This window comes from Tachypleus tridentatus, chromosome 11, assembly GCF_004210375.1.
Source record: "Tachypleus tridentatus isolate NWPU-2018 chromosome 11, ASM421037v1, whole genome shotgun sequence".
In the NCBI taxonomy this organism is placed as follows: Eukaryota; Metazoa; Arthropoda; class Merostomata; order Xiphosura; family Limulidae; genus Tachypleus; species Tachypleus tridentatus.
This window is the reverse complement of record NC_134835.1, coordinates 97,652,101-97,668,531: the sequence shown is the minus strand read 5'-3', so window position 1 is coordinate 97,668,531 and position 16,431 is coordinate 97,652,101. Positions and strand designations below refer to the sequence as shown.

Below are 16,431 nucleotides of genomic sequence, written 5' to 3'. Positions count from 1 at the left end.
CCTTATCAAGAGCTATGAAAATTGTTTCATAAAACTCAATTTTATGTGCAATGGAAGGAACAACACCTTCTGGAGATCCACTAGTGGCTCACACTTGACATTGTGCCTCCTCACAAAGAACTAGGTCTACTGTGGCCAGTGCTTCCTGTTGTAGTGCACTGCAGTGTCTCTGCTGTCCCAAATGCAAAGATAACAGGGAAACTTGGTAAAGCCTCCTTCGATAGGTTTAAATGTTCATTTAGGCAGTTAGAACTAAACTGGGGTGGTGAGTGGTGAACCCCTGTATATATATTAGTATGCAAAGTTCTAGAAAATTATCGTAAGTTCTATAACATTCTAGAAAATTCTCTTTCAGCTTCTCAGCACTGAATTTACCTGGAATGTTCTGGAAAAACAGGTAAATTTGAAAATCCATTACCCAGGTCACAAAAGCAAAATTTGAAGAGAAAAATAGGTCTTTTCCATTTACTTTAGGCATAAGCAATTAGGAAATAACAGAAAAAGAAAAATTTTATTATATAGTGTAATATAAAACTAACCTCAAGTCTTCCCTGTGTTGCTGTTTTAGTGGGCTAGTATTTTGTAATATACAGTCACCTTATACATATGTATATAGATTATTACTATTTAAAAATATGATCATTAAACTTAATTTTTTTTTAAATATAAAACAATAAATCAAGAAGTAAAGCAAGTAATTATCTCTTTTCACTCTGACCTTTATACTCAGTTGCTGCTGGTTGTTAAGCCTTTTAAAATTTTGCATGTGGAAGATATCAAAAACAAAATTTTTTTAGGTTTTATATACACAGTTGAATAACCAAAAAGTCATAAATAACTACACTGATACCACAAAATTCCACTATAATTTATTAAGCTTGGTATCTATGATGTATTTAGATTTAAAGCAATATGAAATATCAAGCAGATTAAAGATACAACCTACCTTGAAATCTTGGATCAAAAAAATGTGGTAGCCATTTCATAGGTTAAAAAGGTTGACAAAACAACTCTGGGGACATCATAAACTGTTGATTGGTTATTCATGTCGCATATTGAAGTAACTGTATATGAGTGATTGTTTTCAAAAATGAAAAGAGGTGAATGGGGACACTGTGTTTCATTCTTTACATATGCCATGTCTCAGCAAAATAAAAAAATACAAGGTTCTTATTTTATATTCTAGCTTGATAATATTATTAATTCAAGTTCCTAATTTGTACAAAACTACAGACTTAGTATTTTTACATCACAAATATCTAATTTTAAACAGTGCTACATTTAACAAACTACATGACTCGCTAAAATCGATATTTATATGTGTTCTTTTAATATTTACTTTTAAATAGAGAAATTATCTCACATATAATAAAATTTGAATTATAATCTACAATTTGATTCCAGACTTACTGATATAAATTCATAAAATAGTATTTCAATAAAATTTTGAATGTAAGTCATGGCCTTTGACCCATGACCTATCATGAAAGGGTTAAACAATATCCTGAAAAATGATGAAAAGTTGGTTCAGGTTTCACAGATTCAAAATATATAAATCTACAATTGGTATACTAGTTAAAATGCTGTTGTTTCTTTAACATAACAGAAAAGATATTCAAAGTCAATACCTTAAAATGATAGTCAAATTATTGAATTTATAGTAATACCATACTTAAGTTAGGAAAATTTTGTATTAATTTTGTTGGGTATTATTAAATATTATGTAATTTTAATACAGTAGAACATAAGAAGAAAATATAACTGATATTTTGCTCAACAAAGCATGATTTGATTTAATTTGCCTTTTATTTCACATTATACTTCTAGTCATTCTTGAATATAAGTATATTAATATAGCCACTGATTCTTATTTAGTTTAACAATTACCTCTAATTTTAGTTAAAGGCAAACTCTATAAATATCCTATGACAAAAACTATATTAAACTGTCTATCTTCCAAATGTCAAGAAAGAGACCAAACTATAAAAAATATAATAAATGGTAAAAAATTGCAATGTAAACTTTATTTATTTGTTTTCCAAAAAGTGGAAAATCAACACATAAATAAAATAGAACAGAAAAATGGAATACCACTTGCAGGTTCACAAATTGTAATAATAATCATGAAGTGACTATAAGGTGACCAATTTTAGGTTTACTGGGAGTATGGTAATGAAAGAAGTTACTTTTGGAGCTTTTATAAGAATGTACTAAAGTCAACAATTCCAAAATCATGACTAATGTCATATAGCATAAGAGAATTCATTGCTGCCATCCAGAAAATTTCCTTAATGTCTCTCTTTTTTGATGTGAAACCAATGTCTATACCTTTGAGTTTAATGCCATGGATGGAGTTGTTGGGCATAATACATATACTGGTTTAACAGGACAAATATAACAGTAGTAGTAATATTCAATACGTAAGAATTTCAGTAGCAATCAGAATATGTTTTCAACTGCCTACTGTACCCAAACCTAACTTAGAATATCCAATGCTTTCTAGTTGAAAAAAATTTTCTGTAGCTTTCAGAGATAATTTGACATGAAAAATCTTCAAAAACAAGTAGACTGTCTAAGAAGGCCATAAGACAATTTCTAGCTTTGTGATTTGTTCCTAATTCTTCAAAACTTCACAGTGTACCTGTTTCATCAATATTATACAAGCTCTGACTAACAACTTTACCATGAAAACATAAACTCCTGCTCAAATTGCACAGTAAAGTAAGTTAAGTAATTTTCAATTTTTGTTCTATACATTAACAGGTAAACTTCCTTTAAAGATATATCCAAAGTTGCGTATCATTGGTAAATGGTATGACATAATAAATGAGTGGCACTAGGGCATGTACAAAAACTAAACATATAATAAAAAATTCTTAAAAATCAAGAAATGGATAATGTATTCTCAACTGATGAGAGTTTCTTAGCAAATTCTAAGCTTTTACTTGAGATGGCAGAAAAGTTTTGAAATCAACATGTGAACTGTTCACATAAAGGAGTCCAAAAAAATGTAAAGAAATAAAATTTTGAACAGTTGTTTCATTTTCCTTCATGGATAACAACAGTTAAATATTAAATAATAACAATATGTTAATTCTAAAATATTTTTGCATTAAAATTGTTGAATTATAGGTAGAACTACTATTTTTACTTGAATTTCAAAATTTATGATTCATCAAAATATAAAATTCATTCAAATTTTCAGACTCAAAAATTAAAGAAAAGCCACAGGAATTTCTGGCTTGCTAACCATGTGTCAGCAAACTTACATACACAACTGGACTGTATTGTTTGTGTTACATTGGCAAGATGTATTGTTTAATTTACAAGTATGTCTTAAAAGTCATTAAAAAAAGCAATAAAGTACAAGGGTAGAGTAATTTTGTGATACATTATGTAAACAATTAAACAAAAAAAACATTTATTAATTACTTATTACTTCTACCTACTTCTAATTTTGACTAACTGACTTTTTATTGGCAAGCTTTCATTTATAGCCTGTCCTCCTTCCTGAAATTTTCTTCAGAGGCTTCAGTAAGATTAGCATTACTTTCATATTTCAAAACAAAAATCCAAGGCTAGTTTAAACCAATTAATATCAACAACCTTAAAGTGCATGATCATATCTACCAGCCAAACTAGCAACATAAACTTAAATGAAAAAATTTCAATATTTTTGTCAAAAAAAAAATTAAAATTAACAAAAATAATAAGTGATAAAAATCTGCATAAAAGAATTATATTTAATTTCATATGGATAATTACTTGTTCCTCTATAAAGTAATGCTGGAAGCATTCATCAAGAGAGACTGAAGGCATCTGCTTCTGTTGGTTCCTCAGCATTTGGACATTAGGATCTTCTTCCATTAAAACCTCTACATCAGAGATAATTCTAAATAAATAAAAATCATAGACTTTTTATAACTTGTGTTTCCTTTATAATTCACAAATAAAAATTATATTAAAAACATATAACACCAAAAACATGTTGATATCCCCAAGTCTAATCAATCACTTCTAAAAAAATTCAAGAAATTTAAATTATTAAATGTAGCTCTATTTACCATATACAAAACATCTGTTTCACAAATAAGCTCAAAAGAAAAAAGAAAACATACAACAGAGTAATTAAACTACAATACTGTACCCTGTTGTAGAGAAGAGTTAACAGCCATCATTAAAAAAAATGGGTTCCTGATCATTTACATCTTCCCAGATTTGGTAAAAAAACAACTATTTTTGGCCAACAGCCAAGAATTTTTTTTTCTTGGCACACACTCTATGATATATTAATAAACAATTTTATTGTAACTAATTGCTAGTTAGAAGCCATATCACAAACAAAGATTGCTCAAAACTCTGTCAACCCAAGCAATGTTTCTCTACAAGTTACCTTTCAGTAAATTAATTCTTAAAAAGTTATGAGAGAGGTATGTGGTTGGTAGTTTTATTGAAGCTTTGTCTATCAGAAAATAACATTTATCACAAATAACAAATTGTGCTGTAGGTAAAATATTTATCATTCCAACATGTTCCTTAGGTTCCACTCCTTTAAGCTACACTATATCATAGATATAAAACTGTCAAGAATTATTGCAAATCTTGTGTGTGCATACTCTTCTTTGGTTTCCTGATCCCACTCAACCACTAGCTTTAGATGCTGAGGCCCTACTGAAGTGCTCACTTCTGATGTTTCCAAAGCTTGGTCAACAGTTGGCATGTACAATGGATGGTCCACATCATTTGGTAGGTAGCATTTTCCAGGTATTCCACCAATCACTTTCAAACGTAAAATAATTCCAAGTTTCTACAAAAAAAAAGATCATTGCACTTGCCAAAAAGCTTCTTAAAATATTACTTTCATGACATACACATACACACGAAACCTACTGTTTGTAAAACAGCTGAATGTATACCATGATCTATTTGGAAAATAATACTTGCTACAGTAGTTTACTGGTAATGAGGACTGAGGGAGAAAACTACAGGAAATATTCATCACTGACTAATCCTATGCATACGAGTGGGTCTAGGGTCAAAATGCAAATGCTTGACTTTTCTAACAAAGTTACACTCAAAATGTAATTCAAATTTATCATCAACCTATGTCAATAAACTTGGATTGATTAATTGATTGATTTAGTGTTTTATGGCACAAAGCAGCTAGGCTATCTGCTCCAAACTTCCAGTAAAAAGGTAAAAATAAATTAAATGTAGTAAAATACATAAAAAGAAATGAAGGTAAAACAAAACATTGAAAAACAGAAAAAGCATAAAATCAATGTTGATGCCTAGTCTACAATGTTAAGAGAGAAAGCAGAGTAAGAGAAGTTGTAAAGGACTTTCTCTAGCAAAATGGTAATGATAATAACCCACCAGGAAGACTAACAGGAAAGTACAAGAACCACCGTCAGTTACCTGAATTTGGTCTTTCCAGTCCTGGTTCCGGGTTATGTGTCATTATGGCCAGTACCAAAAGGTAAAGTAATAAAAGTGTTAAAAGACATGCAGCAAAATTGTAATAATGACTCGCCAGAACAACTAACGGGTAGTTCAAACAGCAGCATTAGTCACCTGAAGTAGGCCTTTCCAGTCCTGGTGTTGAGTTATTTAATGTTCTAGCCATTTTACAATGTCAAATTGAACTAGAGAGATTGAGACTCTGAAAATGGAACCACAATTAAAAAGGTGTAATGAAGTGTAATATCAAACACTTAAATGACATTAAAAAGATTAATGGCTATTAAAAAACTAAAAACTTTATCAAGGTGGACAGTGTCACCATCATCAATAACACTGTCCAAAGTTACAGAAAAACCCTGGGACAGAACATGTTTAAAATAGTGCCGTCGTTGAGAGTCGTAACGATGGCAAGGAAGTAAAATGTGGCTTACAGTGATTTGAGTGTTACATAAACTACACACTGATGCATCAGTTCCAAATAAAAGAAAATGATGAGTTAAAAAACTATGACCAATGCGTAGTCTAGTTAGAACAACTTCCTCCTTCCGAACCTTAAGGAAGCTAGATGGCCAAAGCCCAATATAGGGTTTTATTTAAAAAAGCTTGTTGTCACGTTACTCACTCCAAGTGGACTGCCAGCTGGCATGGAGCCGAGCCTTGAATACAGGACCATAGTCCATGTATGGAATAGGCACAGTGGTGATAGTGCCAGAGCAGATAGATTTAGCTGCCATGTCTGCAAGCGCATTCCCACGAATACCAATGTGGCCTGACGTCCAGAAAAACTGAATAGAAGTAGATGTTAATGAGAAATGGGCCAATCTGTTTTGAATATCAGCGAGAACAGGGTGCAAGCCAACGTGAAGTGTTTCCAAGGCCAGTAGAGAACTAGGCGAGTCAGTATAAATAGTGCAGTTGCAGTACTGCTCAGCTTCAATATGATCCAGGGCAAGAGATATGGGGTACAGTTCAGCAGTGAACACAGAAGCTGTAGAGGGGATTCTGTGCGCAACCGCCAAGCCGCAACAAACCATGGCAGAGCCCACAGAATTACCTGATTTGGAACCATCCATATAAATAGGAATGGAATGATTGCTCTAAAGATGTTCAGTAAATAAAAGACAGTACTTCCAATCGGGAGTATCTGCATTTTTCAGATAACGTAAAGAAAGGTCACATTTGGGGACTGTAAGAAGCCATGGGGGGATGGGCTGACCAGTGGATTCTGCAATGTTTTCCAAGGACAGACACAATTCATCCAATTGCACCTGAATGTGAAGGCCAAAAGGAGCAATAGCAGATCGTCTGTTTTGAAAAAGTAAGACCCATTGAGGAAGGAAAACATATCCCCAGGTGGGATGCTTTGGTAAAGAATAAAGTTTTGAAAAATACAGTAAAGACAGTTGCAAATGGCAAAGGTGCAGAGAAGGTTTGTGAAATTCCACATATAAGCTCTGAACTGGGGGAGGTGCAGAAAGCCCCAGTGCAGAGTCGAAGTCCTTGATGATGAATGGGGTCCAGCATCTTTAAGACCAAGGGTCTGGCAGAGCCGTAGACCATTGATCCATAGTCGAGTTTTGAACGACGAAGAGCATGATATATCTTTAATATAGAACATCAATCTGCTCCCCAACTGGCAGTAGAGAGGACATGGAGGATGTTCAGTGCTCTTGTGCATTTGAGCCGTAGCTGCTTTAAGTGTGGCATAAAGGTCAGCTTACTGTCAAAGATAAGCCCCAAGAACTTGGTTTCAGGGACCACTAGCAGCGAAACTTCACCGATACGGAGTTCAGAATCGGGGTGAATACCCCGTTGGCAGCAAAAGTGCATGCAAACGGTTTTAGAGAGAGAAATATTAAAGCCGTTCGCCATAGTCCACTTCAGCACATGATTAAGGGCAGTTTGTAGTTGCTACTCAATATATCTCATATTCGACAACTGACATGAGATGTGAAAGTCGTCAACATAGAGCCCATTTGCAACAGTGAGAGAGAGTTGTTCAGTAATGGCATTTATCTTTATACTGAAAAGTGTGACACTCGAAACACAGCCCTGAGGGACCCCAAGTTCCTGTACAAAAAAACGGGAAAGTGTCAAACCCACACGAACTTGGAATCTCCTGTCCATTAAAAAATTTTTAATAAGCATAGGTAAATGGCCATGTAACCCATATATATGGAGGTCTCACAAAATGTCATACCTCAATGTTGTGTCATAAGCCTTCTCAATGTTAAAGAATATTGAAACAAGATGTTGGCATTTGAGAAAGGCTTCTCTGATTGATGTTTCAAGTCGAATTAGGAAGTCCGTAGTAGAATGCTGTCGTCGGAACCCACACTGGGTGAGCGAGAAGAGGTTGTTTGATTCGAGGAACCAAACAAGATGAGTATTAACCATCCTCTCTTAGGTCTTACAGTGACAGCTCATCAAAGTAATTGAATGGTAGTGTGAAGGAATCTTGGGATCTTTCCCAGGTTTAGAGAAAGGTAAGATAATAACCTGGTGCCAGGCATCAGGAAAAACATTCTCCTGCCAGATCCGGTTAAAAACAATTAGATGAATATCAAGAGAAGCAGGAGAGAGATAGTGCAGCATGTCATAGTGTACATCATCAGGTCCAACAGATGTACTGCCAGACCGATGAAGGGCCATTTTCAGTTACACCAGTGTAAAGGGACAATTATAGTCAAAGAGACAGTCAGTTCAAAAGGAAAGAGGTGAACGCTCTGCCCGAGTCTTAATGGCCAAGAAGGTGGAGAAACAAGCAGAAGTGCTAGATACCCGGCAAAAGCTTTCAGCAAGAGCATCGGCAATGCTCCAGACATCAGCTACCTCTTGGCCATCAGAGAGTAAGATGGAGAGGAGGACAGAATTGTAGTGCCCACTGACCTTTCGAATCCTGTCCCGTATGACCTTTGAACTGGTGGTAGAAGATATGCTAGTTGTGAACTTAATCCAAGATTCCTTCTGGCTTTAACGTCTTACCCACCTAACACGTGCATGGACCCGTTGGAAAGCAACGCACTTTGAAAGTGTGGGATATCTAAGAAAAGTATCCCAGGCCCGTTCTTAAGCCTTCCGTGCCAAGTGGCAAGCAGGATTCCACTATGAACGAGGATATCGTGGAAAACGTGTTGAGATTTTAGGAATATACTGAGCAGCTGCTTGTATAATACAGTCAGTTACCATTGCCACAGAGTCGTCTATTGATGGGAGATTCACAATGGCAGGATCAAGTTCTGCGAGAGCAGTGAAAGTGGATGAGTCTGCCTGATCCAGCTTCCACCGGGGCATGCGGGTAGGGTGGCATCAACCACGGCTAGTCTCTCTCAAAAGTATAGGAAAATGATTACTGCCTAGTGGAGTAGTGTCAACCCTCCATGAAAAATGGGAAAATAATGAAGGGGAGCAAACCGAGAGATCAATCTCGGTAAAGGACTGACTAGGTGCATGAAAATAAGTGGAAGAACCAATATTGAAAAGATAAATATTGTGATCAGAGAGCATACGCTCTAAAGAGCAACCCATCTTATCAATAACAGCACTTCCTCAGAGGGGATGATGTCCATTAAAGTCCCCCAGGACTAGAATTGGAGAAGGCAACTGTTCAACGAGAGCATCAAGGTCTGATTGATCATATGTCTCTCCAGGGGACAGGCAGAGAGAACAAACAGTGATGGTATGACCCAAGGAAACACGGATGGCTACAGACCCCAAGGGTGTATGTTAAATGACAAAGACAGGGTGGGCACATGCTGATCAACCAAGAGTGCCACCCCTCAATGTACTCATCCATCACACAGCCTGTCATTTCTGTACAGAGAAAACTGCCGAATGGTGACTGTATCAGCAGGTTTTAGAAATGTTTCATGTAAGGAAAGACATACAGGATGGTAGAAAGCAATCAGTGTTTTGATATCATCCAGATTAGAACGTAAACCTCAACAGTTCCATTGTATTAAGGTGGCCATTGTTAATGACGAGCAGATGAAGTGGCTGGAGAACCCTTCTGTTTACGACCAAATCTTTTTTCCTTACTGTCCTTATTTGGAGGAGGTCTATCGACCTCCATGGATCCTGCCCTGGATTGATTGGGCAGGTCTTTGTTGTTGGAAGGGAATTCCAGTGATTGAGGACATGAATGAATGATTGTTTTGCATCTTGGGGTGGGAGAAAAAGATGTATCAGAAGAAATGCCTGTATTTGAAACCGAAGGATGTGGATCTTGAGGTTTGTTGGAATGTATGGGAGGAACAGAGATGGGTGTAGAAGTCGATTCATCAACCTTTTTAACCATGGAGGTCAAAAGAATTTTCATTTGTTTTGATAACGATTCTCTTGGAGGCACAGAGAGATCTGTCTACACTCCCACTGTAGTTGTGGTACGAAGTACAGCATCATATGTCCGAGATGGAGTGGCGGACAGCAATTTCCGAGCCTCGGGATAACTAATGTTATGAGTCGTTTTCAAACAATGCACCTCTTTTTCCTCCAACCATTTTGGGCAAGAACGAAAGTAAAAAGGGTGGGAACCATTGCAGTTGACACAATGTGGGTCCGTATGACACTCACAGGCATCATGGTCCTTGCCACCACAATGAACACATGTCAGGGAACCACGACAGGATGTATTTGAGTGACCGAACCTCTGACATTGGAAACATCAAAGAGGGTTTGGAATGCATGGCCGTACCCTGCAAATTAGATAACCTGCCTTGATGATAGCAGGTGCACATGGTGATGGAAATGTCAAAACGAGGATATTTGTTGGCAGTGTAACTCCATCTTTGCGAGTGGAGATGCGCCTCACTGCAGAAACTCCTTGAGTGAAGAAACCAGCGAGAATCTCTGACTCGGGGATGTTCTTCAAATCCCTCTCAACAATAACTCATCATGATGAATTCAAGGTAGCATGAGGGGTAAGCTCAATAGGTACATCCCCAATTGTCTTTGAATTCAAGAGGAGTTCACTGTGTTGGGATGTGGATGTTTCAATCAATATATCTCCAGATTGAAGCTTCTTTACTGACTTTGGAGAGCCAGCAAGTTCCTCTAGTCCCTTCTGAATGAAAAAGAGGACATTTGCCCTAAAGGTTTTTCTGAAAAAGAATGTAATATAAGAAAATGGGGTGCAGGTGTTACAGATGTTGAAGATTGCTGCTCAGAGTCTTTAAGACGTGGCTGTTTACCCATCAACTGTTTTTTCACTATTTTATTTAAATTTTTTGTTGGAGGATCCATAGGAAAAAAGGAAAATTTTGGTACCCACTGACCCCACCCACCATGGAGTCCTACGACAGGACGCACTACAATGTCATGCAAGGACATTGCAGCAACGCCAGGGTTTCATGAACACTATATCCAAAGACCAGCATCAGACACAATATCCACAACACCCGTTGAGAACTTCCAACACTGATACTTGGTTGACTCTAGCCTAAGTGGACCAGCCAAATGACCCAAGGGCGGCCCCCCAAAGGCCACCCGTCTACAGGAATTCAAGGCCAAAGTGGTGTGTTAGGGTTGGACCCCTCAACCACCAGGATCCTCTCCTCCCCTTCATGGGTCACCACGCACAGCAAACACATGGGTGGATGTTTAGATCCCAGAGAAGGTAAACTGAAAGAACAGAACCTTCCCTGGGAGGTCCCCTCACTACATACAGGAATCCACACCGAGGTGCAATAAACTTGGAAAAAGCAGTTAATAATTAAAATTCTTATGCTGAGTATTAATTTCTTAATTTTAAAATGAAATATTCATATAAACTATCCATTTTCACTTATTTGTGTTGTTATGCATCTTCCACTTTGAATTCTCTCTGAAGAATTTTCTTCTCCCTTCCTTTATATAAATACTGACAGGTCAGGATATAAAGTGTAAACTCTTACCTTCTCAGTTTGCTATGATATCAACAAATTTGTCAAACAAGCCAGAGAAGTTCCTCCCATCTTACCAAAGTACCAAGGCACTTATATAAGCCACTTTTACTTATTTTGTGGACATATTTGAAAACAAATAGAAAGAGTATTTTTTCCTCTACAATAATTTATTACAGTTATTGTTGGCATTTGTATGTGATTGTTGATGTTTAGCTCCAAGCAATTAACAGAAATTTTTAACCTATTTATATTGTTTTGAGACATTCTATTGTAAGTTTTGATATACTTTTTTCTATTCTAAAACGCATATCTTAAAGTTGCACAAATAATACATGCCTGCAAATTTAAACTTCATAAAATTTGTTTTGGTTTTAATGATGGACTTTTCTATAATGCAGCTATGCATATTTCAGAAATAATATTCATTTTTTTTTCTATCATATAAGAATGTTTTACAAATCAGTAAGAAAATAAAACTCTTACTTACATCATATTATTATTTCATTTACAATGATGGACATTTTGAAATTATTTTTGTTAACAAAAATACAAAGAACCTGAAGAAAATGGATGAACATTGGTGTCAAACAAATATGCAACTTGGTTTTTGTGAAATTTATGTCTTTTTTAGTATCAAAACTGTGTGTTATGGTCTTTCTTTTATGTATTGTCTCTGGAGCATCTCATTTCAATGACCAGTAGTAATCAGTTATCATGTTGATGTTCCACCTTTCCTGATACCTATCCTCTTCAGTTCCCTGATGTCTTAATGAAACTTTTTCTCTTGTTGTTCACTGAGAGCACAGAGATTTTCAGAAAAATAGTTAATATGCAAGTGTAAAAAATGAGCTTTCAAGCTTGTATTACAACTCAAAACTTTGAATTTATCAAGCATGTTATTGACAATACATAATTTGGGTCCTTGTTCTTTCTTAAAACTTCATCAGTGATCTCTTTAACCCTACTGACATGAGTCACAAGTCAAAAGCCATGCCATCAAGTTTGTTGACTTGCATTCAAAATTTTATTGAACTACTACTTTATGAATTATTTGTCTGTATATTTGATATCAAACTGTAGATTATAATTCAAATTTTACAATTATACATTAGTTAATTTCTTAAGCTAAAAGAAATATTAAAACAAACACCTAAATATTGATCTTTATGAGTCATGTAGCATGATGAAATAAGCACTGGTTCAAATTAGATGTTTGTGATGTCCAAATACACAGTCTATAGTTTTGTAAGAATTAGGAACTCAAATTATCTACATTGACAAAGTTGAAATTAAAATAAGAACCTCATATCTTTTCTATTTGCTGAGATATTGCTGCATTTACTGAATCAAACACAATGGCTCCACTCATCTCTTTCCATTTCTATGATGTAAATAATCAACCAAAAGCTCAGAATGTCCCCTTAGTGGCTTCAAACTTATTATTTTAATACTAGATTCAAAGCTGGTAAGGTATGTCTTTAGTGGGCTTGAGATTTCATATTTTTTAGACCCAAATGATTACTAAGCTGGATGAATTACAGTAGAATTCTATGGTACTGATATAGTAATTTATGATTTTTGGTTATTTCACATGTATATATAAAACCTTTAAAAAATATTTTGTTTCATATCCTCCACATGCAAAATTTGATAAGGCTTAACAACCTATGAGTACCAAACGAGTACAAAGTCCATAACTAGAAGAGTTAATTCTTTGCTTTACTTCTTTATTTACTAATCTATGTTTTAAGAAAAATAAGTTTAAAATTTATTTGTAAATAGTAAAATGTATCTTAATATACAATGTTTTATATATGAAATGTTACTGTATTTAACAAAATATTAGTCCACTCAAACATAACAAAGACAGGTCACTTTGTAAATACTAGTTTTATATTATTAGATATGGTAACATGAGTGCAAGTGTGCCATATCATTGCAACCTCTGCAATGGCAGCCATGCATGGCAGAAAGGTCAATATAATAAAAATAATAAATACATAATATTATGACATTTAAACTTTTAAAACTAAACACTTCTCTTTCTGTGTTAAAATCTGTAGCCAGTCTAATACAAAAATAATGCATAAACTTATATTTATTTCCTAACTTTTTATGTTGGTTACAAGATTGGTAAAATCCCTGAAACCCAGACAAAGATTCATTAGTGAGAATAACATATAAAATACAAGGCTTTCTTAAAAAAGAAGTTTGATAATTATTTGGACATTATAGAGATTTCAGAAACGAAATCTAAAACTTTTTTGATGTGCAAAAGCATTTTTAATCTTAAAATAAAAATTACCTTGCATTTTAGACAGTCAACATGTGAAAAGAAAAAAAGGCATGAGTAAAACATTACTTAAAAATCTTAAACTTAATAAAAAATATATATTTTGTGTATGAAAGTCTTAAATATTTACTGATAATCTGAAAAATTTTGTGAAGACAAATTTAAAAGTTATAGTAAGAAAACTATAACAGTCACTAAATGGTTATAAGGTAAGTCGAAATGACTGAGCTATACTGACAGAGTTAAACAATCCCTGCTCCTTTTTTAACTTTCTTCATTGTCCTTTCAAACTGTTCATCTGAAATAAACTTACTAATCTGAGACCTAAGAAAAATTCTTTCTTTGAGTTTTGCTTCTGAAAGAGCTGGAAATTTCCCACACAGACATTTGAAACAGTTGCCATCTCTGCTTGAGGCCTTTACAAATGCTTCATCAAGCCCAGCTTTATGAAAATTGGAGGTAATAGAATTTTCTTTGTGTCAACAAAACTTTCATATTCAATGTTTTCTGATCCTGGTATCAGACTAACTTTGTCTGGCCATTACTTCTTTATCCAGTGCTGATATCGTATTCTGTTGTCTCAATCACACAAAAAAACATGAAATCTTTGTATAGTCAGATTGTTAACCCAATAACAAACAAAGGAGTTTTCAGTCTCCACAAAGTAGCCAACCATGTTCTTTGTGTTTGACATTGTTAGAAAGAATAGTTAGATTTTCATACTCTTCCTTCAAGTGAACTGAATAAGCAATAGGAACAGATGTATACATGTTACCACTGTAAAGGAGAACACCTTTTAGACTTCTTCTGGAGAAATTAATCAACAATCATTACAGACTTGGTTCATAAACTGCACCTCCTAGCACAGGTATTAATTCAGCAATATTATTGCAATAAATCAGTGAACCTTCTTACAAAAATGATTTCCATATCAGTAAAATGATGTCAAGATTTATTTGTAGAGAGAAAGTAAACTGATTTCTTTAGCATATACCAGTACCATATCTTAGCTCCTTTGTACATAGTTAAGTCATTGCATGAAGTACCATGACAGTTGTTTCAGACCATAAGTTTGATCAATATGTTCATTGAAGCAGACCCTTATGACACACCCTTAATACAAGTATATGCGAATTCTAAAGAATAATAAGTATTCTAACTCATTCAATTATCATCAGGAATCAGTGAAGCATTACCACAATACTGAAATTTACATTCTGTAATGACATAGAATTAGTCCAATACAATGGAAAAAATTAACAAAATATTATCTTATCCTAACACTTTTGCACAGTACTGTACATTTATAGAATTCTAAATGTTATGCAAATAATTATGAAACTGTAAGATGCAAAAAAATATTTTTATTTTTTACATGAAATTAGCATTTCATTCAGATTGCCTCAGTAAAGGCTTTGTTCATTCATACACAAATCTTTAGTATACATACTTTACTAAAAATCTTAACTTCTTGTGTACAACAGACTTTAATATTTACTAAAATATTGTCAAATTTAGTGTAAACACACTTAGTACATTCAGATTTAAAGTACATACAGTTGGATGGTTACAGGTGTTTACGAAGTTGGTCAATTTGACTAAACATTAAGATTATTATAACAATTTAACTTTTATTATTAACAAAATTCTGAAAGAGCTCAGTAAAAGCTATTAAAATGAAACCTTCTAATTTGTTGAAATTAATTAAAATGAAAAAAACTTTCACTATCTGAAGAATAACACAAAAGAAGAAATATAAATCTTACCTCCAATACGATATCATTTTGTAATATGTCAGCCATTGTTACCAGCATTTGCTTCTGAATTTCTTTAAAAGTGGCTTCTCTGGAAAGTTGGAGAACATATAGAGAACCAAACCTAGAAAAAAATAGTAATTTATTTCTAGATCTTGGTTATTTGGAACAAGATTGGTGTGCTAGGAAAACAACTATCCTGGAAACAATGTTTTAATATTTAAAATTACTTTGAAATTACAAATAACTCCTAAAACTGAAAGAATTTTTTATTTTCTGTGTTCAAGTTTTCTCTGTTAACCTATAATATACATACACTAACTAGTAAAAATTATTACAACTCCACTTTGTTCTTTGAAGCAATTATATCTAGCAGTTTGTGAGGCTTCAACTCTAACATATTATATTTGAAGGTGTCCAAGAAATTTTCTATAATCCAATCTTACCCTGTAAAAAAAACATCTGATCAGAAACCAGCAGTTGAATAGAAAACATGTTCATATCATAAGCAAAATGCTGTAGGTCCATGTTTCAAATGCTTGGCTTTACAACAATGTCTAGAACCAAAACCCATTACTCTGTTTATTCAGTTTGATGATAGGAATAGTTTCAGCTTGAAATTTTTCCATAAGTGTGACAAATGTTTTCTTTGTATGGAGATATTTTTTCAAAGATATTGTTTCTATACAATTCTTATATTACCACAATATTACATGTCAAATTATTCAATAAGCACAAAAAAAATACAATTTACTTATCTTAATTTCTAATGAGGAATATGTATATAATTTATTCATCATTTACAGTTACAAGAAAATATTATTTGCTCCATTTCATATACTCTTACTTCTTAATTTTATATTCTAAGAACAGTATATTTTAACTTTCTGGTACATAATAAAAAAAATAAAACAGCTATCAATGTATTTTTATTCTACATAAAATCATGGTTCTATACAAAATATAACCTTAGAAAATTATAGTTCATGAAATTTTGTTTTTCTATTTATGGGTACATTCTGAAACATGAAGATTCAAA

At 33.9% G+C, this 16,431-nt stretch overlaps 1 protein-coding gene across 1 annotated transcript in view; it reads right to left on the bottom strand.

Moving 5' to 3' along the window:
- The window catches only part of LOC143232863 (ubiquitin carboxyl-terminal hydrolase 31-like), a 91,076-nt gene that overhangs the window by 10,459 nt on the left and 64,186 nt on the right, over positions 1 to 16,431 (bottom strand). The window contains exons 5-7 of the mRNA XM_076468845.1: positions 15,405 to 15,516; positions 4,617 to 4,807; positions 3,766 to 3,892 (exon numbers count right to left, since the gene is read on the bottom strand). Coding sequence (XP_076324960.1) covers positions 3,766 to 3,892; positions 4,617 to 4,807; positions 15,405 to 15,516 — 430 coding nt within the window. The remainder of the gene's footprint in view (positions 1 to 3,765; positions 3,893 to 4,616; positions 4,808 to 15,404; positions 15,517 to 16,431) is intronic.